Genomic DNA, 24,441 nt, shown 5'->3' with positions numbered 1-24,441 from the left:
TCTAGAGCGGCAGCCCCGGAAAGGCGGTGGTACCGGGTTCGAGTCCCGGACCAGGACGAATTTTTCCTCAACTGCGAGGCTTTCATTCGAGGAACCCGGTTCGGTTTCCATTGTAGCAAATTGCAACATTTGGGTGGATGTCTCAGTTTTCCTTTAATTACTTATCTCCACCTAGCGGATTTCCGCTAAACTATTACATTATACACTTCCCTTTGCTTCGAGTTGTCGACAAATTCGACTTCGCCCTGTCATCTGCTAGCCGCCTGGTTACCTCAGATGGTAGAGCGGCAGCCCCGGAAAGGAGATTCCACTTCCGGCCACCGTAGTGTACGGTCGTGTAATGTCGAGCTCCTTTGGAGCAGCGAATGCGGCCCAGCAGGGCCGCGGAAACAGGACAGATGCCCAGGAGTCTAAAGACTATGACATTATTTTGCCTCAACTGCCATCAGGTTCTTCTGTTTTAAATACTTTATTCCTTCACGGCAGCGTGAAAGCCAGGCCTTTTCGAGCTGAGGACTTCCGAGACACTTTGAATCGTCTGGAATTGCTTCCCGAGGTGGTTGCCTTGGGGGCGTTTCAGATGAATCACGTATGGGCGGTGACCTTCAAGAATGCGGAAGGAATGAAAAAGTTGCTCGCAGTCACCGACCTGACTGTCAAGAATCACCGCTGCCTCGTGATAGATCCGAGCACCCATACTGTGCGCCTAAGGCTTTATTGGCTGCTTTACCACATGCCTGATGAAGACGTGCGCACCGCTCTCGCACCGTATGGGAAGGTGACGGATGTTTGCAGAGAGCATTGGCGTGTACCAGGACTCGGCGATAAAGGCTCTTCAACACGGACGGTTAGTCTGCAACTAAAGGCTGGCCTTACTTTGGACGACTTGCCACACCAGCTACGAGTGTCTGGCATTATGGCCCTTGTTGTTGTACCTGGAAGGCCGCCGCTTTGTCTGCGGTGCCAGCGAACAGGGCATATTCGCCGAGATTGCCGCGTCCCAAGGTGCAAGCTGTGTCGGCGCTTCGGACATGATGATAGCCAGTGCGCTAAGACCTACGCGAGCGTGGCCAGTCAAAGGAGCCGGGAGGACCCCGCAGAGCACATCATGGACGAGGTGGACGCGGCGGAGGCAGAGGGAGACAAGGTCAGCGAGCCTATATCTCCAGCAGTTGAAACTTCCGAAGGAGAGAATGTGAAAAGTGTTCAAAGTGAAAATGGTGATGTGCCATGTGTACAGCAGGAAACGGCCACCCCAACGTGCGTGGGCAAAGACGCCCCTGACACCGCTCCGCCCTCACCGGGTAATGACGAAGAAGACATGGACGTCGCAAGCAGCTCGTCTGCGAAGCGGCCCCACGGGCAAGTCTCCGACGGCGACGACGGTTCCAGTGAGAAGGTGCAGGAGCCACCCAGAAAAGACATTCCGTACCGCCGTTCATCCTTTAAACCAAAGCCTAACGTTCCGCCGGATTCCCATCCGACGGTAACGAAGGCGCCCCCGTAATAACGAGGGCGTCGTCGAGCAATGCTGTTGTGCAAGGTGAGGGACGGACTCTCTACATTGGTAAAGTGTGGCCGTCTTTGTTTTTTGTTATTATGAAAGGTTCTCGCACTGCTGCGAATCGGCAAAATGCAAGGATTTAGTTAACCTAGAGGCCCAGTTCTCTCTTTCGGAATAAACAACAAAACAAGGATGGATTCAAAATCAAAAATAGCACTACGCATTGGTACGCTTAATGTCCGAGGCCTCGGGGCCAGAAGGCGGCAGTACCAGGTCAGCCGGTTATTGCACGACAATGATTTGGACATAGTCGCTCTACAGGAAACAAAAATTGAAAGTGAAGAACGAACGGATCGAATGCTCGAACCATTTAGAGCTCGATACAATGCTTGCGTTTCTCACGCTGTTGGTAATTCCGGTGACTGCGTTTTGCTATTGCGGAAATCTTTAGAAATTGTTGTGCAATCTGTATTTGTTTGTCATGAAGGTCGAATGATCGTGTGTGATTTCTCGCTCTGGGTTGCTGAATGGCGGGCAATTTGCATATACGCCCCAAATAATGAAAGAGAACGCCGCGACTTCTTTGAAAATCTAGAAGTGTATATGAAATCTGAGCGCTATGTCATCTTGCTGGGAGATTTCAACTGTGTTTTACTGAAGACCGCAATAGCTACTCGCTAGTTCGTGATCACAGTGCGCTTTTTTTGCTCGCAGCAGTCCAAGAGCATGAATTAGAGGATGTTGGTGCTATGTTTCGCGGTGGAATGCAGACTGTGTTTACGCATTTCCAAAGGGGCAGTCACGCTCGATTAGATCGAGCATATGTATCAGCGAGACTGGTTCCGTTGTGCAGTGGCTATGATGTGAGCCACGTATCTTTCAGTGACCATAGTCTCGTTATGTTCTCCCTTGGCAAAAGAAAAGAAAACCGATCTTTCAATTGGGACTTATGGAAATTCAATGTCAAGCTTCTGGACGATGCAACCTTTCTCGAGTTTGTAAACGTTCGTTTACGAGAGATGCTTGCTTGTGAATCCGGAGGGTTCATAACGATGTGGGAAGAATTTAAACAGGACTTTAAAATAACAGCCATTGAAAGGGCCTCTATATTACGCTATAATGAAAAAAGAAAGGAAAATGAACTCCGAAGTAAGCTGAACAAAATGTTGTCGATAAAATGCGCACAGCCAGGCGAGTTGTCAAATGAGATAAGGAACGTAAAAAATGAGCTTGAAATCCTTGATGTCGAGAGATATAAAGGGTCAGTCATACGTGCACGCGCAGAGCATTTGTGGCTGGGGGAAACGCCCACAAGAAGGGCTTTGACCGAAGAGAAAAGATACGCGTCACAAAATGAAATAAAAGAAATTGAATATGGTGACGTACGTAGTAGCGATAGTGATACAATACAGCGTGCCTTCACCGAACACTACCGAGAGTTGTTGAGCTGCAAAGGACTAGTGGAAGCTGGTTTTGACATGGAATATCTGCCTTTAATGCCGAGGCTAGATGAGGACGTAAAAACCGTTCTTGAAGAACCCATTACCTTCAGTGACATCGAAAGAGCAATTGATGAATTGAAACCTGGAAAAGCGCCAGGACCTGATGGCCTAGGCGCGGCTTTCTATAAGGCATTTAAGCATGAACTAGCAGTCGTTTTACACCATGTTCTAGCGGAGGCTTATGAAGTAAAATATATGCCACCATCTTTCCGGAAAACCCATACCGTCCTGATTCCGAAAACCAACGACCCTTTAAAGCTTCTCTCAGTAAGATCGTACCGCCCCATAAGTTTGTTAAATGTCGACTACAAAATATTTATGAAAGTGTTAGCAAGAAGGTTGCAGTCAGTGATGACATCAATAGTAGGCCCACATCAAACATGTGGCATAAGAGGCCGGTCGATACTGAATAATATACATGTGGCAAGAAGTATTCTTGAGTGTTGCGATGCATGGGAAGGCAGAGTGGCAATGATGCAACTTGACTTGGAGAAGGCTTTCGATCGTGTTGTACACAGTGTGCTTTTCTCTATTCTAGAGCATGTGAATGTTGGCAACATTATACTAGAAGGATTGAAACTATGTTATGAAGAGTGTAGCACGAACTTGATAGTAAACAAACAGCTCTCTGGGGAAATTAAAATTTGTAGAAGTATAAAGCAAGGATGTCCGGCTTCGTCACTTCTCTTCGCAATTTACTTGGAGCCTTTTTGCTTAAAAGTGATACACAGCGACAAAATAAGGGGATTCCGCTTAATGACGAGGGAAGTGAAAATTCTCTCGTATGCAGATGATGTTGCCGTCTTTTGTGGGGACAAGGAAAGTGTTAGCGAAACTGTTCAACAAGCTCTAACGTTTTCCAAATGTCTGGAAGCGTTGTTAACTGGGAGAAGTGTAAAGGTTTCTGGCATGGAAGCTGGGATGAGAAGCCCAATGTCTTTGAAAACCTACAGTGGACAGTCTCGCCCCAAAAATATCTAGGAGCACCTTTAAACTGGTATGATGATCCTTCAGAATATTGGAAAGAAGAGATTGAACGGGTGCGCACGAAAACCACCAAATGGGGAGGAAAAAATTTATCCATATTTACTAGCTCAACGATTTGCAATACGTTCCTTGTTGCACGAATTTGGTATGTGTTGCAGGTGATTGCTATGTCACGAGCTAGTGTGCAAAAATTTCACAGGATCCTTGCAGTATTTGTATGGAATTCAACATGGGAGCGCACGAGCCGACTAAACTTGTTTCACTCCCTGAAAAGGGGAGGGCTTGGCTTAGCCCATCTTTTTCTGAGGCAGATTGTCTCAAGGTTTATATTTTTGCGGGACCAGCACGACCCTTTTTTGCGTGCAGTGCTTCAAGTGAGATTGCACAGCGCCATTCCTGAGTTTATTGTGTCTTCGTGTGGGGTTACAGGAAGTAGTTTGTGCGGGTATCTACGCGAAGTTGTAAGCGCTTTCAAAATTCTTAAAGTACGTTTCTCGTTAGATTATCTCACCTTCGTATCAAAGAAACAACTGTATAAAGATCTACGTGACGTCATGCTTCCAGTGCCTCTTTATCGAAACATGTTTTTTGTCAGTGCGGGTAAGGACGTTTTAAAAAGAGGTAAAAGAATGCCGGTTCGACCGTCTGTGAAAACTTTCTTTTTTCTACTTCATAGTGGTACGCTCCCAGTCAAACCTTGGCTGCAGGAAAAGGGTTTTTTTGTTCCATGGTCAGCTGATTGCCTTTTATGCCGGAAGCCTGAAACAGTAATCCATATATTCCTGGACTGTTATGATTCTATATTTCATTGGGACATTCTCCAGAGAACGCTGAAAAAGGATTTGCCCCTCACACCATATGGGATTCATTTTCTTCCAGTAAACAATGATGAGGGCGTACCATATGACATGTTCATGGTATTAAGCCTGCATAGTATCTGGAAAACCAGAATGGCATTCAAACATGCAGAACCTGTTGTAAGAACGGTAAGGGAAAACTTCATTGAAAGTATTGCCTATATGCGTGATGTGTACCAATCAAAAGATGAACAGCCAACATGGTTTCCCGTACTTAATGACCTAGTGTCATTAAAGCCCTTTTAGTCGTGCCGCGTCAACAAGCTATTGGTTGACGCTTTTAGCATTTTTTATGTTGGGTTCCGTGTTGTATGTTGTTATGGTAATAAAGAAAAAAAAAAGCAGCCCCGGAAAGGCGGTGGTACCGGGTTCGAGTCCCGGACCAGGACGAATTTTTCCTCAACTGCGAGGCTTTCATTCGAGGAACCCGGTTCGGTTTCCATTGTAGCAAATTGCTACATTTGGGTGGATGTCTCAGTTTTCCTTTAATTACTTATCTCCACCTAGCGGATTTCCGCTAAACTATTACGTTATAGACTTCCCTTTGCTTCGAGTTGTCGACAAATTCGACTTCGCCCTGTCATCTGCTAGCCGCCTGGTTAGCTCAGATGGTAGAGCGGCAGCCCCGGAAAGGCGGTGGTACCGGGTTCGAGTCCCGGACCAGGACGAATTTTTCCTCAACTGCGAGGCTTTCATTCGAGGAACCCGGTTGGGTTTCCATTGTAGCAAATTGCTACATTTGGGTGGATGTCTCAGTTTTCCTTTAACTACTTATCTCCACCTAGCGGATTTCCGCTCAATTATTACGTTATCACTTCCTTTTGCTTCGAGTTGTCGACAAATTCGACTTCGCCCTGCCATGTGCTAGCCGCCTGGTTAGCTCAGATGGTAGAGTGGCTGCCCCTAAAAGGCGGTGGTCCCGGGTTCAAGTCCCGGACCAGGACGAATTTTTCCTCAACTGCGAGGCTTTCTTTCGCGGAACCCGGTTGGGTTTCCATTGTAGCAAATTGCTACATTTGGGTGGATGTCTCAGTTTTCCTTTAATTACTTATCTCCACCTAGCAGATTTCCGCTCAATTATTACATTATACACTTCCCTTTGCTTCGAGTTGTCAACAAATTCGACTTCGCCCTGTCATCTGCTAGCCGCCTGGTTAGCTCAGATGGTAGAGCGGCAGCCCCGGAAAGGCGGTGGTACCGGGTTCGAGTCCCGGACCAGGACGAATTTTTCCTCAACTGCGAGGCTTTCATTCGAGGATCCCGGTTCGGCTTAAATTGTAGCAAATTGCTACATTTGGGTGGATGTCTCAGTTTTCCTTTAATTACTTATCTCCACCTAGCGGATTTCCGCTAAACTATTACGTTATACACTTCGCTTTGCTTCGAGTTGTCGACAAATTCGACTTCGCCCTGTAGTCTGCTAGCCGCCTGGTTAGCTCAGATGGTAGAGCGGCAGCCCCGGAAAGGCGGTGGTACCGGGTTCGAGTCCCGGACCAGGACGAATTTTTCCTCAACTGCGAGGCTTTCTTTCGCGGAACCCGGTTGGCTTTCCGTTGTAGCAAATTGCTACATTTGGGTGGATGTCTCAGTTTTCCTTTAATTACTTATCTCCACCTAGCAGATTTCCGCTCAATTATTACGTTATACACTTCCCTTTGCTTCGAGTTGTCGACAAATTCGACTTCGCCCTGTCATCTGCTAGCCGCCTGGTTAGCTCAGATGGTAGAGCGGCAGCCCCGGAAAGGCGGTGGTACCGGGTTCAAGTCCCGGACCAGGACGAATTTTTCCTCAACTGCGAGGCTTTCTTTCGCGGAACCCGGTTGGGTTTCCTTTGTAGCAAATTGCTACATTTGGGTGGATGTCTCAGTTTTCCTTTAATTACTTATCTCCACCTAGCAGATTTCCGCTATTTTATTACGTTATACACTTCCCTTTGCTTCGAGTTGTCTACAAATTCGTCTTCGCCCTGTCATCTGCTAGCCGCCTGGTTAGCTCAGATGGTAGAGCGGCAGCCCCGGAAAGGCGGTGGTACCGGGTTCAAGTCCCGGACCAGGACGAATTTTTCCTCAACTGCGAGGCTTTCATTCGAGGATCCCGGTTCGGCTTAAATTGTAGCAAATTGCTACATTTGGGTGGATGTCTCAGTTTTCCTTTAATTACTTATCTCCACCTAGCGGATTTCCGCTCAATTATTACGTTATACACTTCCCTTTGCTTCGAGTTGTCGACAAATTCGACTTCGCCCTGTCATCTGCTAGCCGCCTGGTTACCTCAGATGGTAGAACGGCAGCCCCGGAAAGGCGGTGGTACCGGGTTAGAGTCCCGGACCAGGACGAATTTTTCCTCAACTGCGAGGCTTTCATTCGAGGAACCCGGTTCGGTTTCCAATGTAGCAAGTTGCTACATTTGAGTGGATGTCTCAGTTTTCCTTTAATTACTTATCTCCACCTAGCAGATTTCCGCTCAATTATTACGTTATACACTTCCCTTTGCTTCGAGTTGTCAACAAATTCGACTTCGCCCTGTCATCTGCTAGCCGCCTGGTTAGCTCAGATGGTAGAGCGGCAGCCCGGAAAGGCGGTGGTACCGGGTTCGAGTCCCGGACCAGGACGAATTTTTCCTCAACTGCGAGGCTTTCATTCGCGGAACCCGGTTCGGTTTCCATTGTAGCAAATTGCTACATTTGGGTGGATGTCTCAGTTTTCCTTTAATTACTTATCTCCACCTAGCGGATTTCCGCTCAACTGATTACGTTATACACTTCCCTTTGCTTCGAGTTGTCGACAAATTCGACTTCGCCCTGTCATCTGCTAGCCGCCTGGTTAGCCTCAGATGGTAGAGCGGCAGCCCCGGAAAGGCGGTGGTCCCGGATTCGAGTCCCGGACCAGGACGAATTTTTCCTCAACTGCGAGGCTTTCATTCGCGGAACCCGGTTCGGTTTCCATTGTAGCAAGTTGCTACATTTGGGTGGATGTCTCAGTTTTCCTTTAATTACTTATCTCCACCTAGCAAATATCCGCTCAATTATTACGTTATACACTTCCCTTTGCTTCGAGTTGTCAACAAATTCGACTTCGCCCTGTCATCTGCTAGCCGCCTGGTTAGCTCAGATGGTAGAGCGGCAGCCCCGGAAAGGCGGTGGTACCGGGTTCGAGTCCAGGACCAGGACGAATTTTTCCTCAACTGCGAGGCTTTCATTCGAGGAACCCGGTTCGGTTTCCATTGTAGCAAATTGCAACATTTGGGTGGATGTCTCAGTTTTCCTTTAATTACTTATCTCCACCTAGCGGATTTCCGCTAAACTATTACGTTATACACTTCCCTTTGCTTCGAGTTGTCGACAAATTCGACTTCGCCCTGTCATCTGCTAGCCGCCTGGTTAGCTCAGATGGTAGAGCGGCAGCCCCGGAAAGGCGGTGGTACCGGGTTCGAGTCCCGGACCAGGACGAATTTTTCCTCAACTGCGAGGCTTTCATTCGAGGAACCCGGTTGGGTTTCCATTGTAGCAAATTGCTACATTTGGGTGGATGTCTCAGTTTTCCTTTAACTACTTATCTCCACCTAGCGGATTTCCGCTCAATTATTACGTTATGCACTTCCCTTTGCTTCGAGTTTTCGACAAATTCGACTTCGCCCTGCCATCTGCTAGCCGCCTGGTTAGCTCAGATGGTAGAGCGGCTGCGCCCGGAAAGTCGGTGGTCCCGGGTTCGAGTCCCCGACCAGGACGAATTTTTCCTCAACTGCGAGGCTTTCTTCGCGGAACCCGGTTGGGTTTCCATTGTAGCAAATTGCTACATTTGGGTGGATGTCTCAGCTTTCCTTTAATTACTTATCTCCACCTAGCGGATTTCCGCTCAATTATTACGTTATACACTTCTTTTTGCTTCGAGTTGTCGACAAATTCGACTTCGCCCTGCCATCTGCTAGCCGCCTGGTTAGCTCAGATGGTAGAGCGGCTGCCCCGGAAAGGCTTGTGGTCCAGGGTTCGAGTCCCGGACCAGGACAAATTTTTCCTCAACTGCGAGGCTTTCATTCGAGGAACCCGGTTCGGTTTCCAATGTAGCAAGTTGCTACATTTGGGTGGATGTCTCAGTTTTCCTTTAATTACTTATCTCCACCTAGCAGATTTCCGCTCAATTATTACGTTATACACTTCCCTTTGCTTCGAGTTGTCAACAAATTCGACTTCGCCCTGTCATCTGCTAGCCGCCTGGTTAGCTCAGGGGATTCTACTTCCGGCTACCGTTCGGTACGGACGTTGAATGTCGCGCTCCGTAGGGGCGGTGTTTGCGGCTATTCCAAGCCGCGGAAACAGGATGACTGCTATCGCTGAACCGGATTACCACGTTGTTTTGCCGCCTCGGCCAACAGGTTCGTGTGTTTTAAACACCGTTTTTCTTCACGGTGACGTGAAAGCGAGGCCATTTCGTGTCGAAGATTTTCGTGACACGTTGGCTCATCTGGAATTGCTCCCTGAGGTGGTCGCCTTGGGGGCGTTTCAGATGAACCACGTCTGGGCTGTGACGTTCGAGAGTGCAGAGGCGACGAAGAAGATGCTGAAGCACGCGGAAGTTCAAGTCAAGGATCGACGCTGTTTGGTTGTGGATCCGCATAACCGGGAGGTGCGGCTAAAGCTGCACTGGTTACTGCACAATGTGCATGACGATGACGTACATGCGGCGTTTGCTCCGTACGGAAAAGTATCTGACATCCAAAAAGAACGCTGGCGTGTACAAGGTGTCACGGACAAGGGATCGTCTATGCGTACGGTGTCCCTGAAGCTGAAGCCTGGCTTGACAATTGATGATCTTCCGCATCAGATACGAATAGCAGGCATAATGGCGCTAGTGGTCGTGGCAGGTCGTGCTCCCCTATGTCTTCGGTGCAACCGTACGGGGCACATCAGACGTGAGTGCCGCGTGCCGCGTTGTTCTGTGTGTCGAAGATTCGGCCACGAAGACAGTCAGTGCGTACGCACGTACGCAAGCATCGCAGGGCCACCAAAAAATGAGGAAATCGTCAACGAGCTCCTTATGGACGAAGTTGACGCGGAGGAAACTTGCAGTGCGTCTGGACCAACCTTGTCGCCGCCTTCGAAGAAAGACTTGGCGGTAACGACGGAGAAACACGATCTTACGCAGGTCGCGAGTGAAGCCATATTGACATCAGGCGCGCCTACACCTGCTAAAGAGGCTGAAACAAACAACGACGCAAGTGCAGGCAAGCAACCGTCTGCAACAACTTCACAGGATGATGCATGCCTCATGGACACCACGGAAACGAGCAAAGCGGCAGCAGCGGCGAAGAGAACGCATGAAGAAAGTGCCGGAGGGGAGCAAAAGTTGAGCACTTCCAGTGCGAGCGAACCACCTGTGAAGACAGCAACTGGCCGGAGGCCTACCTTTCGACCGGCGCCAAACCTACCGCCGGACAGAAAGGTGTCGGGGACACCTCCGACTTAATACGTCGTGCTTGCGTGTGTTTGTGCCCGTTTCAGTGGGGGGTGAGGGGAGGCAATGCTGCTACTTTGGAGCTACGGATGGAATGCCAGTCAAACGTGCAAGCTGACTGCAGACACGTGAAGGCAATGTGAGTGACCTTTCGTAGCCGACAATAGCAGTGCATAGATTGTGATCTCTTTCATGTAGAAATGGAGCTACGCCTCGAAACACCCTTACGCGTCGGCACGATTAACGTGCGGGGTCTTACGGCAAGGAGGAAACAATGTCAGCTTAACCGCCTGTTCATCGAAAAGAATCTCGACATTATTGCGGTTCAGGAAACAAAGATTGAAACTGAGGAAGGGACGGACCGCCTAGTGCAACCTTTCATGACTAGATATTATGTGTGTGTTTCCCATTCTGTTGGAAGAGCGGGGGGCTGTGCGCTCTTTCTCCGGAATAATATTGGTATATGTGTTGAAAATGTATTTAGTGATGATAGCGGGCGCATTATAGTGTGTGATTTTTTGTTTTGTACTCTGAAGTGGCGTGTTATCTGCATTTACGCGCCAAATAGAACAGCCGAGCGAAGGGCGTTTTTTGAATGCGTGGAATGTCACTTGAAGTGTGAGAGAACCATAGTCATCATGGGAGACTTCAACTGTGTTTGCAAAGTGGAAGACAGAGCCCGTAAGCAGCCTGGTCTCGATGTAAGTGCGCTACGTTTAGCAGCACTGGTGGAAGAACATAATTTAGAGGATGTAGGCGCCGTTTTGGCCAACAATGATTCACCTCAGTTCACTCATTTTCAAGGGGACAGCCACGCAAGACTGGATCGTGTCTATGTTTCTGCGGAAGCGATACCATTGTGCAGTGATTATGAAGTCAGTCATGTTTATTTTAGCGACCACAGTTTGGTTCTTTTTTCACTTGGTCCAAAAAAGCCGTCAAGTTTCAACTGGGGACTATGGAAATTCAATGAAAAACTGCTGCAGGACGAAACCTTTGTAAAAAAAATTCAAGACAGCCTCAAAGAGCTGTTATCGGGTGGTCAAAAAGATTATACAGAAAAGTGGGAGTGTTTTAAGCAAGACACGAAGTTAACAGCGATAGAAAGATCCAGTGTTTTACACCACCAGGAAAAAAGAAAAGAAATGGAATTACAAAGTGAGCTCAACTTTTATTTAAGCATGGAGAGCAACCATCCGGGATGTTTCGCAAAAGAAATAAAGCAAACGAAAGCACAGTTGGAACTTGTCGATAAGGAAAAATATCGTGGTGCAATTATACGCGCACGCGCAGAACGTTTATGGTGTGGGGAACAACCTACAAAGCGCTCGCTTTCTGATGAAAAGTGTTATGCCGCGAGAAAAGAGATAAATGCGATAACATACCAAAATGTAGTAGTACGGGACAAAGAAACCGTCCAACGCGCCTTTGTAGAATATTACGACGAACTTTTAGGACAGGAACCGCAATGTGAACAAGGTTTCGATCGCGAATTCTTACACCTTTTGCCCGGACTGGAAGAGGAAGACCGAAAAAGATTAGAAATGCCAATTAGCATCAAAGAAATAGAGGAAGCTATAGATGACTTGAGCCCTGGCAAAACGCCAGGACCCGACGGATTGAGTGGGGCATTCTATAAATTTTTCAAAACAGAAATAGCTACAACCCTTTATCACGTAATCACAGAAGCTTATGAAAACCAGTTACTGCCGCCATCGTTTCGCGAGAGCCACATTGTACTGATACCAAAATCCACTGATTCCACATCTCTCCTATCTGTACGAGCCTATCGTCCAATCAGCCTAACGAATACAGACTATAAAGTATACACAAAACTTTTGGGTAGAAGGCTACAAAGCATAATAACACGGTTGATAGGGCCACATCAAACATGTGGCATCAAGGGCAGGTCAATTACCACTAACATACACGTAGCAAGAACAGTTCTTGAGCATTGTGATGACTTTTCTGGTAGGGTGGCCATGCTACAATTGGACTTGGAAAAAGCATTCGATAGGGTGACGCACGCTATTCTTTTCGATGTTTTGGAGCATGTGAACGTGGGATCAATCTTAACAGAAGGGATTAGAATGTGCTATGCAGACATCTCCACAAAAGTGATAGTTAACAGAACACTCAGCACCAGCATTCAAGTCAGATCTTCCGTGAGACAGGGATGTGGTTTATCGCCTTTACTGTTTGCCCTATATCTTGAGCCATTGTGTCTAAAGATATTAGATGATAGCAACATCAGAGGTTTTAGGGTGGGCTACAGTGAAGTAAAACTGCTGGCATACGCGGATGACGTCGCTGTTTTTTGTGATGACACGCAGAGTGTAAGCAATGCTGTGAATGTTGTGACAAAATATTGTAAAATGACAGGAAGCGTAATTAATTGGGGCAAGTCGACTGGGATATGGTATGGACAGTGGGAGGACACACCTCCATTTTTTGCAAAAATACAGTGGACAAATTTGCCGACCAAGTACTTAGGGGTACCTCTACAACACCACCAGGACACGAAAGACTATTGGCAAGGAGAGGTGGAAGAAATGAAGGCAAAAACGGCGAAGTTCGGTGGACGAGATCTGTCAATGTTCACCCGAGCAACGGTGTGTAATGTATTCTTAGTGGCCAAAATTTGGTATGTGCTGCAAGCACTATGCGCATCAAGAGTTAGCATACAAAGAATACACAGGCAGTTTGCCATCTTTATTTGGGGGTCCGTCTGGGAGCGCACCAGCCGCACTAATTTGTTTAGGACGGTGAAAAGTGGAGGCCTAGGGTTAGCTCATCTTTTTTTAAGACAAGTCGTGTCCAGATTTTTGTTTCTACGTGATCAAAAAGATCCGTTTTTGTGCGCAGTCCTTCAAACACGTTTGCGTAATGCGCTGCCTCAATTTGTTGTGTCCTCAAATTATATAATAGGACCTAGGATCAGAGGCTTCCTGCGAGAAGTCGTGTTGTCTTTTGAATTCTTATACGTGCGCTTTTCAATGGATTACCTTGCATCTGTTAAGCGCAAAAGACTTTACAAAGATTTACTTGATGTATCATTGCCAGTGCCTGTTTATCGTTCAATGTACCATGTTGAATCCAGTGGAAGGAATGTGCTGAAAAGAGTCAAGCGGATGCCGATACGGTCATCCGTAAAAACGTTTTTCTTTCAATTACACACTGGAACGCTTCCAGTGAAGCCATGGCTGAGGGAAAGGGGAAACTTTGTACCGTGGTCCGTGAACTGCCTGAGATGCAGGCAACCGGAAACTATTGAGCATATGTTTCTTGATTGTTCAGATGCGGTGTTCCTATGGGACATCCTGCAACGAACGTTGAAAGAAGAATTGCCGATTACACCATACGGCATCCGCTTCCTGCCAACTGAAAATGCAGATAAGCCATGTGATATGTTTATGGCACTTTGTTTACACAGCGTCTGGAAGACACGAATGGATGTGCGTCACGAGAGGCTAGTTATTCGTCCTGCGAAAGAACATTTTTTGGAAAGCATGCTGTATCTGCGTGAAGCTTACCGAGCAAAAAAAGAACCACCCGAATGGATACATGTATTGGATGAATTAGTGGCGATCAAGTGTTTTTAACTATCTGCAAGGACCCAAGACGGTCTTTGCTTTTATCAGTGTAAAGTGTATATGTTATGTGTGTATGTCGAAGACCGGCAATAAAGAAAAAAAAAAAGCCTGGTTAGCTCAGATGGTAGAGCGGCAGCCCCGGAAAGGCGGTGGTACCGGGTTCGAGTCCCGGACCAGGACGAATTTTTCCTCAACTGCGAGGCTTTCTTTCGCGGAACCCAGTTGGGTTTCCATTGTAGCAAATTGCTACATTTGGGTGGATGTCTCAGTTTTCCTTTAATTACTTATCTCCACCTAGCGGATTTCCGCTCAATGATTACGTTATACACTTCCCTTTGCTTCGAGTTGTCAACAAATTCGACTTCGCCCTGTCATCTGCTAGCCGCCTGGTTAGCTCAGATGGTAGAGCGGCAGCCCCGGAAAGGCGGTGGTACCGGGTTCGAGTCCCGGACCAGGACGAATTTTTCCTCAACTGCGAGGCTTTCTTTCGAGGAACCCGGTTGGGTTTCCATTGTAGCAAATTGCTACATTAGGGTGGATGTCTCAGTTTCCCTTTAATTACTTATCTCCACCTAGCGGATTTCCGCTGAACTATTACGTCATACACTTGCCTTTGCTTCGAGTTGTCGACAAATTCGACTTCGCCCTGCCATCTGCTAGCCGCCTGGTTAGCTCAGATGGTAGAGCGGCTGCCCCGGAAAGGCGGTGGTCCCGGGTTCGAGTCCCGGACCAGGACGAATTTTTCTTCAACTGCGAGGCTTTCTTTCGAGGAACCCGGTTGGGTTTCCATTGTAGCAAATTGCTACATTAGGGTGGATGTCTCAGTTTCCCTTTAATTACTTATCTCCACCTAGCGGATTTCCGCTGAACTATTACGTCATACACTTGCCTTTGCTTCGAGTTGTCGACAAATTCGACTTCGCCCTGCCATCTGCTAGCCGCCTGGTTAGCTCAGATGGTAGAGCGGCTGCCCCGGAAAGGCGGTGGTCCCGGGTTCGAGTCCCGGACCAGGACGAATTTTTCTTCAACTGCGAGGCTTTCTTTCGAGGAACCCGGTTGGGTTTCCATTGTAGCAAATTGCTACATTAGGGTGGATGTCTCAGTTTCCCTTTAATTACTTATCTCCACCTAGCGGATTTCCGCTGAACTATTACGTCATACACTTGCCTTTGCTTCGAGTTGTCGACAAATTCGACTTCGCCCTGCCATCTGCTAGCCGCCTGGTTAGCTCAGATGGTAGAGCGGCTGCCCCGGAAAGGCGGTGGTCCCGGGTTCGAGTCCCGGACCAGGACGAATTTTTCTTCAACTGCGAGGCTTTCTTTCGAGGAACCCGGTTGGGTTTCCATTGTAGCAAATTGCTACATTAGGGTGGATGTCTCAGTTTCCCTTTAATTACTTATCTCCACCTAGCGGATTTCCGCTGAACTATTACGTCATACACTTGCCTTTGCTTCGAGTTGTCGACAAATTCGACTTCGCCCTGCCATCTGCTAGCCGCCTGGTTAGCTCAGATGGTAGAGCGGCTGCCCCGGAAAGGCGGTGGTCCCGGGTTCGAGTCCCGGACCAGGACGAATTTTTCTTCAACTGCGAGGCTTTCTTTCGAGGAACCCGGTTGGGTTTCCATTGTAGCAAATTGCTACATTAGGGTGGATGTCTCAGTTTCCCTTTAATTACTTATCTCCACCTAGCGGATTTCCGCTGAACTATTACGTCATACACTTGCCTTTGCTTCGAGTTGTCGACAAATTCGACTTCGCCCTGCCATCTGCTAGCCGCCTGGTTAGCTCAGATGGTAGAGCGGCTGCCCCGGAAAGGCGGTGGTCCCGGGTTCGAGTCCCGGACCAGGACGAATTTTTCTTCAACTGCGAGGCTTTCTTTCGAGGAACCCGGTTGGGTTTCCATTGTAGCAAATTGCTACATTAGGGTGGATGTCTCAGTTTCCCTTTAATTACTTATCTCCACCTAGCGGATTTCCGCTGAACTATTACGTCATACACTTGCCTTTGCTTCGAGTTGTCGACAAATTCGACTTCGCCCTGCCATCTGCTAGCCGCCTGGTTAGCTCAGATGGTAGAGCGGCTGCCCCGGAAAGGCGGTGGTCCCGGGTTCGAGTCCCGGACCAGGACGAATTTTTCTTCAACTGCGAGGCTTTCTTTCGAGGAACCCGGTTGGGTTTCCATTGTAGCAAATTGCTACATTTGGGTGGATGTCTCAGTTTCCCTTTAATTACTTATCTCCACCTAGCGGATTTCCGCTGAACTATTACGTCATACACTTGCCTTTGCTTCGAGTTGTCGACAAATTCGACTTCGCCCTGCCATCTGCTAGCCGCCTGGTTAGCTCAGATGGTAGAGCGGCTGCCCCGGAAAGGCGGTGGTCCCGGGTTCGAGTCCCGGACCAGGACGAATTTTTCTTCAACTGCGAGGCTTTCTTTCGAGGAACCCGGTTGGGTTTCCATTGTAGCAAATTGCTACATTAGGGTGGATGTCTCAGTTTCCCTTTAATTACTTATCTCCACCTAGCGGATTTCCGCTGAACTATTACGTCATACACTTGCCTTTGCTTCGAGTTGTCGACAAATTCGACTTCGCCCTGCCATCTGCTAGCCGCCTGGTTAGCTCAGATGGTAGAGCGGCTGCCCCGGAAAGGCGGTGGTCCCGGGTTCGAGTCCCGGACCAGGACGAATTTTTCTTCAACTGCGAGGCTTTCTTTCGAGGAACCCGGTTGGGTTTCCATTGTAGCAAATTGCTACATTGGGTGGATGTCTCAGTTTCCCTTTAATTACTTATCTCCACCTAGCGGATTTCCGCTGAACTATTACGTCATACACTTGCCTTTGCTTCGAGTTGTCGACAAATTCGACTTCGCCCTGCCATCTGCTAGCCGCCTGGTTAGCTCAGATGGTAGAGCGGCTGCCCCGGAAAGGCGGTGGTCCCGGGTTCGAGTCCCGGACCAGGACGAATTTTTCTTCAACTGCGAGGCTTTCTTTCGAGGAACCCGGTTGGGTTTCCATTGTAGCAAATTGCTACATTTGGGTGGATGTCTCAGTTTCCCTTTAATTACTTATCTCCACCTAGCGGATTTCCGCTGAACTATTACGTCATACACTTGCCTTTGCTTCGAGTTGTCGACAAATTCGACTTCGCCCTGCCATCTGCTAGCCGCCTGGTTAGCTCAGATGGTAGAGCGGCTGCCCCGGAAAGGCGGTGGTCCCGGGTTCGAGTCCCGGACCAGGACGAATTTTTCTTCAACTGCGAGGCTTTCTTTCGAGGAACCCGGTTGGGTTTCCATTGTAGCAAATTGCTACATTAGGGTGGATGTCTCAGTTTCCCTTTAATTACTTATCTCCACCTAGCGGATTTCCGCTGAACTATTACGTCATACACTTGCCTTTGCTTCGAGTTGTCGACAAATTCGACTTCGCCCTGCCATCTGCTAGCCGCCTGGTTAGCTCAGATGGTAGAGCGGCTGCCCCGGAAAGGCGGTGGTCCCGGGTTCGAGTCCCGGACCAGGACGAATTTTTCTTCAACTGCGAGGCTTTCTTTCGAGGAACCCGGTTGGGTTTCCATTGTAGCAAATTGCTACATTTGGGTGGATGTCTCAGTTTCCTTTAATTACTTATCTCCACCTAGCGGATTTCCGCTGAACTATTACGTCATACACTTGCCTTTGCTTCGAGTTGTCGACAAATTCGACTTCGCCCTGCCATCTGCTAGCCGCCTGGTTAGCTCAGATGGTAGAGCGGCTGCCCCGGAAAGGCGGTGGTCCCGGGTTCGAGTCCCGGACCAGGACGAATTTTTCTTCAACTGCGAGGCTTTCTTTCGAGGAACCCGGTTGGGTTTCCATTGTAGCAAATTGCTACATTTGGGTGGATGTCTCAGTTTCCCTTTAATTACTTATCTCCACCTAGCGGATTTCCGCTGAACTATTACGTCATACACTTGCCTTTGCTTCGAGTTGTCGACAAATTCGACTTCGCCCTGCCATCTGCTAGCCGCCTGGTTAGCTCAGATGGTAGAGCGGCTGCCCCGGAAAGGCGGTGGTCCCGGGTTCGAGTCCCGGACCAGGACGAATTTTTCTTCAACTGCGAGGCTTTCTTTCGAGGAACCCGGTTGGGTTTCCATTGTAGCAAATTGCTACATTTGGGTGGATGTCTCAGTTTCCCTTTAATTACTTATCTCCACCTAGCGGATTTCCGCTGAACTATTACGTCATACACTTGCCTTTGCTTCGAGTTGTCGACAAATTCGACTTCGCCCTGCCATCTGCTAGCCGCCTGGTTAGCTCAGATGGTAGAGCGGCTGCCCCGGAAAGGCGGTGGTCCCGGGTTCGAGTCCCGGACCAGGACGAATTTTTCTTCAACTGCGAGGCTTTCTTTCGAGGAACCCGGTTGGGTTTCCATTGTAGCAAATTGCTACATTAGGGTGGATGTCTCAGTTTCCCTTTAATTACTTATCTCCACCTAGCGGATTTCCGCTGAACTATTACGTCATACACTTGCCTTTGCTTCGAGTTGTCGACAAATTCGACTTCGCCCTGCCATCTGCTAGCCGCCTGGTTAGCTCAGATGGTAGAGCGGCTGCCCCGGAAAGGCGGTGGTCCCGGGTTCGAGTCCCGGACCAGGACGAATTTTTCTTCAACTGCGAGGCTTTCTTTCGAGGAACCCGGTTGGGTTTCCATTGTAGCAAATTGCTACATTAGGGTGGATGTCTCAGTTTCCCTTTAATTACTTATCTCCACCTAGCGGATTTCCGCTGAACTATTACGTCATACACTTGCCTTTGCTTCGAGTTGTCGACAAATTCGACTTCGCCCTGCCATCTGCTAGCCGCCTGGTTAGCTCAGATGGTAGAGCGGCTGCCCCGGAAAGGCGGTGGTCCCGGGTTCGAGTCCCGGACCAGGACGAATTTTTCTTCAACTGCGAGGCTTTCTTTCGAGGAACCCGGTTGGGTTTCCATTGTAGCAAATTGCTACATTTGGGTGGATGTCTCAGTTTCCCTTTAATTACTTATCTCCACCTAGCGGATTTCCGCTGAACTATTACGTCATACACTTGCCTTTGCTTCGAGTTGTCGACAAATTCGACTTCGCCCTGCCATCTGCTAGCCGCCTGGTTAGCTCAGATGGTAGAGCGGCTGCCCCGGAAAGGCGGTGGTCCCGGGTTCGAGTCCCGGACCAGGACGAATTTTTCTTCAACTGCGAGGCTTTCTTTCGAGGAACCCGGTTGGGTTTCCATTGTAGCAAATTGCTACATTTGGGTGGATGTCTCAGTTTCCCTTTAATTACTTATCTCCACCTAGCGGATTTCCGCTGAACTATTACGTCATACACTTGCCTTTGCTTCGAGTTGTCGACAAATTCGACTTCGCCCTGCCATCTGCTAGCCGCCTGGTTAGCTCAGATGGTAGAGCGGCTGCCCCGGAAAGGCGGTGGTCCCGGGTTCGAGTCCCGGACCAGGACGAATTTTTCTTCAACTGCGAGGCTTTCTTTCGAGGAACCCGGTTGGGTTTCCATTGTAGCAAATTGCTACATTGGGTGGATGTCTCAGTTTCCTTTAATTACTTATCTCCACCTAGCGGATTTCCGCTGAACTATTACGTCATACACTTGCCTTTGCTTCGAGTTGTCGACAAATTCGACTTCGCCCTGCCATCTGCTAGCCGCCTGGTTAGCTCAGATGGTAGAGCGGCTGCCCCGGAAAGGCGGTGGTCCCGGGTTCGAGTCCCGGACCAGGACGAATTTTTCTTCAACTGCGAGGCTTTCTTTCGAGGAACCCGGTTGGGTTTCCATTGTAGCAAATTGCTACATTTGGGTGGATGTCTCAGTTTCCTTTAATTACTTATCTCCACCTAGCGGATTTCCGCTGAACTATTACGTCATACACTTGCCTTTGCTTCGAGTTGTCGACAAATTCGACTTCGCCCTGCCATCTGCTAGCCGCCTGGTTAGCTCAGATGGTAGAGCGGCTGCCCCGGAAAGGCGGTGGTCCCGGGTTCGAGTCCCGGACCAGGACGAATTTTTCTTCAACTGCGAGGCTTTCTTTCGAGGAACCCGGTTGGGTTTCCATTGTAGCAAATTGCTACATTTGGGTGGATGTCTCAGTTTCCTTTAATTACTTATCTCCACCTAGCGGATTTCCGCTGAACTATTACGTCATACACTTGCCTTTGCTTCGAGTTGTCGACAAATTCGACTTCGCCCTGCCATCTGCTAGCCGCCTGGTTAGCTCAGATGGTAGAGCGGCTGCCCCGGAAAGGCGGTGGTCCCGGGTTCGAGTCCCGGACCAGGACGAATTTTTCTTCAACTGCGAGGCTTTCTTTCGAGGAACCCGGTTGGGTTTCCATTGTAGCAAATTGCTACATTTGGGTGGATGTCTCAGTTTCCCTTTAATTACTTATCTCCACCTAGCGGATTTCCGCTGAACTATTACGTCATACACTTGCCTTTGCTTCGAGTTGTCGACAAATTCGACTTCGCCCTGCCATCTGCTAGCCGCCTGGTTAGCTCAGATGGTAGAGCGGCTGCCCCGGAAAGGCGGTGGTCCCGGGTTCGAGTCCCGGACCAGGACGAATTTTTCTTCAACTGCGAGGCTTTCTTTCGAGGAACCCGGTTGGGTTTCCATTGTAGCAAATTGCTACATTTGGGTGGATGTCTCAGTTTCCTTTAATTACTTATCTCCACCTAGCGGATTTCCGCTGAACTATTACGTCATACACTTGCCTTTGCTTCGAGTTGTCGACAAATTCGACTTCGCCCTGCCATCTGCTAGCCGCCTGGTTAGCTCAGATGGTAGAGCGGCTGCCCCGGAAAGGCGGTGGTCCCGGGTTCGAGTCCCGGACCAGGACGAATTTTTCTTCAACTGCGAGGCTTTCTTTCGAGGAACCCGGTTGGGTTTCCATTGTAGCAAATTGCTACATTTGGGTGGATGTCTCAGTTTCCCTTTAATTACTTATCTCCACCTAGCGGATTTCCGCTGAACTATTACGTCATACACTTGCCTTTGCTTCGAGTTGTCGACAAATTCGACTTCGCCCTGCCATCTGCTAGCCGCCTGGTTAGCTCAGATGGTAGAGCGGCTGCCCCGGAAAGGCGGTGGTCCCGGGTTCGAGTCCCGGACCAGGACGAATTTTTCTTCAACTGCGAGGCTTTCTTTCGAGGAACCCGGTTGGGTTTCCATTGTAGCAAATTGCTACATTTGGGTGGATGTCTCAGTTTCCTTTAATTACTTATCTCCACCTAGCGGATTTCCGCTGAACTATTACGTCATACACTTGCCTTTGCTTCGAGTTGTCGACAAATTCGACTTCGCCCTGCCATCTGCTAGCCGCCTGGTTAGCTCAGATGGTAGAGCGGCTGCCCCGGAAAGGCGGTGGTCCCGGGTTCGAGTCCCGGACCAGGACGAATTTTTCTTCAACTGCGAGGCTTTCTTTCGAGGAACCCGGTTGGGTTTCCATTGTAGCAAATTGCTACATTTGGGTGGATGTCTCAGTTTCCCTTTAATTACTTATCTCCACCTAGCGGATTTCCGCTGAACTATTACGTCATACACTTGCCTTTGCTTCGAGTTGTCGACAAATTCGACTTCGCCCTGCCATCTGCTAGCCGCCTGGTTAGCTCAGATGGTAGAGCGGCTGCCCCGGAAAGGCGGTGGTCCCGGGTTCGAGTCCCGGACCAGGACGAATTTTTCTTCAACTGCGAGGCTTTCTTTCGAGGAACCCGGTTGGGTTTCCATTGTAGCAAATTGCTACATTTGGGTGGATGTCTCAGTTTCCTTTAATTACTTATCTCCACCTAGCGGATTTCCGCTGAACTATTACGTCATACACTTGCCTTTGCTTCGAGTTGTCGACAAATTCGACTTCGCCCTGCCATCTGCTAGCCGCCTGGTTAGCTCAGATGGTAGAGCGGCTGCCCCGGAAAGGCGGTGGTCCCGGGTTCGAGTCCCGGACCAGGACGAATTTTTCTTCAACTGCGAGGCTTTCTTTCGAGGAACCCGGTTGGGTTTCCATTGTAGCAAATTGCTACATTTGGGTGGATGTCTCAGTTTCCTTTAATTACTTATCTCCACCTAGCGGATTTCCGCTGAACTATTACGTCATACACTTGCCTTTGCTTCGAGTTGTCGACAAATTCGACTTCGCCCTGCCATCTGCTAGCCGCCTGGTTAGCTCAGATGGTAGAGCGGCTGCCCCGGAAAGGCGGTGGTCCCGGGTTCGAGTCCCGGACCAGGACGAATTTTTCTTCAACTGCGAGGCTTTCTTTCGAGGAACCCGGTTGGGTTTCCATTGTAGCAAATTGCTACATTTGGGTGGATGTCTCAGTTTCCTTTAATTACTTATCTCCACCTAGCGGATTTCCGCTGAACTATTACGTCATACACTTGCCTTTGCTTCGAGTTGTCGACAAATTCGACTTCGCCCTGCCATCTGCTAGCCGCCTGGTTAGCTCAGATGGTAGAGCGGCTGCCCCGGAAAGGCGGTGGTCCCGGGTTCGAGTCCCGGACCAGGACGAATTTTTCTTCAACTGCGAGGCTTTCTTTCGAGGAACCCGGTTGGGTTTCCATTGTAGCAAATTGCTACATTTGGGTGGATGTCTCAGTTTCCTTTAATTACTTATCTCCACCTAGCGGATTTCCGCTGAACTATTACGTCATACACTTGCCTTTGCTTCGAGTTGTCGACAAATTCGACTTCGCCCTGCCATCTGCTAGCCGCCTGGTTAGCTCAGATGGTAGAGCGGCTGCCCCGGAAAGGCGGTGGTCCCGGGTTCGAGTCCCGGACCAGGACGAATTTTTCTTCAACTGCGAGGCTTTCTTTCGAGGAACCCGGTTGGGTTTCCATTGTAGCAAATTGCTACATTTGGGTGGATGTCTCAGTTTCCTTTAATTACTTATCTCCACCTAGCGGATTTCCGCTGAACTATTACGTCATACACTTGCCTTTGCTTCGAGTTGTCGACAAATTCGACTTCGCCCTGCCATCTGCTAGCCGCCTGGTTAGCTCAGATGGTAGAGCGGCTGCCCCGGAAAGGCGGTGGTCCCGGGTTCGAGTCCCGGACCAGGACGAATTTTTCTTCAACTGCGAGGCTTTCTTTCGAGGAACCCGGTTGGGTTTCCATTGTAGCAAATTGCTACATTAGGTGGATGTCTCAGTTTTCCTTTAATTACTTATCTCCACCTAGCGGATTTCCGCTGAACTATTACGTCATACACTTGCCTTTGCTTCGAGTTGTCGACAAATTCGACTTCGCCCTGCCATCTGCTAGCCGCCTGGTTAGCTCAGATGGTAGAGCGGCTGCCCCGGAAAGGCGGTGGTCCCGGGTTCGAGTCCCGGACCAGGACGAATTTTTCTTCAACTGCGAGGCTTTCTTTCGAGGAACCCGGTTGGGTTTCCATTGTAGCAAATTGCTACATTTGGGTGGATGTCTCAGTTTCCCTTTAATTACTTATCTCCACCTAGCGGATTTCCGCTGAAACTATTACGTCATACACTTGCCTTTGCTTCGAGTTGTCGACAAATTCGACTTCGCCCTGCCATCTGCTAGCCGCCTGGTTAGCTCAGATGGTAGAGCGGCTGCCCCGGAAAGGCGGTGGTCCCGGGTTCGAGTCCCGGACCAGGACGAATTTTTCTTCAACTGCGAGGCTTTCTTTCGAGGAACCCGGTTCGGTTTCCATTGTAGCAAATTGCTACATTTGGGTGGATGTCTCAGTTTTCCTTTAATGACTTATCTCCACCTAGCGGATTTCCGCTCAATTATTACGTTATACACTTCCCTTTGCTTCGAGTTGTCGACAAATACGACTTCGCCCTGCCATCTGCTAGCCGCCTGGTTAGCTCAGATGGTAGAGCGGCTGCCCCGGAAAGGCGGTGGTCCCGAGTTCGAGTCCCGGGTCAGGACGAATTTTTCCTCAACTGCGAGGCTTTCTTTCGCGGAACCTGGTTGGGTTTCCATTGTAGCAAATTGCTACATTTGGGTGGATGTCTCTGTTTTCCTTTATTTACTTATCTCCACCTAGCGGATTTCCGCTGAATTATTACGTTATACACTTCCCTTTGCTTCGAGTTGTCGACAAATTCGACTTCGTCCTGCCATGTGCTAGCCGCCTGGATAGCTGAGGGATTCCACTTCCGGCCACCGTAGTGAACGGACGTGGGTGACATGTGCTCCGTTAACAACGGGGCGGCTTCAGCGGCCCAACAGGGCCGCGGTACCAGGACAACTGTCAAGGATTCCACGGAATATCAAGTACTTCTGCCACAATTACCTACTGGGCGAGTTGTTTCCAATACTTTGTTTTTACATGCCGATGTGAGTGCAAGGCCGTATCGTGTGGAACACTTCAGGGACATGCTGGAAAACTTGAAGGTGCTCTCTGACGTAGTTGCGTTAGGGGCTTATAAAATGAGTCACGTGTGGGCCGTGACTTTCAAGAATGCTGATGCGATGAAAGAAATGCTACGAGAAAAAGAAGTCAAGGTGAAGGGGCGTCGCTGTCTGATTATCGACCCTGGAAATCAAGCCATACGCCTGAAGGTTCACTGGCTGCTC

At 49.0% G+C, this 24,441-nt stretch overlaps 1 protein-coding gene and 1 non-coding gene across 2 annotated transcripts; both read left to right on the top strand.

Annotated features, from left to right (window-relative positions):
- Positions 1–5,720: 5,720 nt before the first annotated feature.
- Trnal-uaa (transfer RNA leucine (anticodon UAA)) lies at positions 5,721–5,795 on the top strand. Its single transcript has one exon. It is a non-coding gene; the product is annotated as a tRNA-Leu (tRNA).
- Positions 5,796–9,112: 3,317 nt separating this feature from the next.
- Positions 9,113–10,312, top strand: LOC119444274 (uncharacterized). Its single transcript, XM_037708699.1, has one exon. The coding sequence runs from the start codon at positions 9,113–9,115 to the stop codon at positions 10,310–10,312; it is 1,200 nt and encodes a 399-aa protein (XP_037564627.1).
- Positions 10,313–24,441: the final 14,129 nt, after the last annotated feature.

The sequence above is a fragment of the Dermacentor silvarum genome, chromosome 3, assembly GCF_013339745.2.
Source record: "Dermacentor silvarum isolate Dsil-2018 chromosome 3, BIME_Dsil_1.4, whole genome shotgun sequence".
In the NCBI taxonomy this organism is placed as follows: Eukaryota; Metazoa; Arthropoda; class Arachnida; order Ixodida; family Ixodidae; genus Dermacentor; species Dermacentor silvarum.
Note: the sequence above shows the minus strand (reverse complement) of the source record. Positions and strands in the feature narration are given on the sequence as shown.

Coding starts and splice junctions, on each gene's coding strand:
- LOC119444274 (XM_037708699.1), top strand. CDS start 9,113: ATGTCGCGCTCCGTAGGGGCGGTGTTTGCGGCTATTCCAAGCCGCGGA.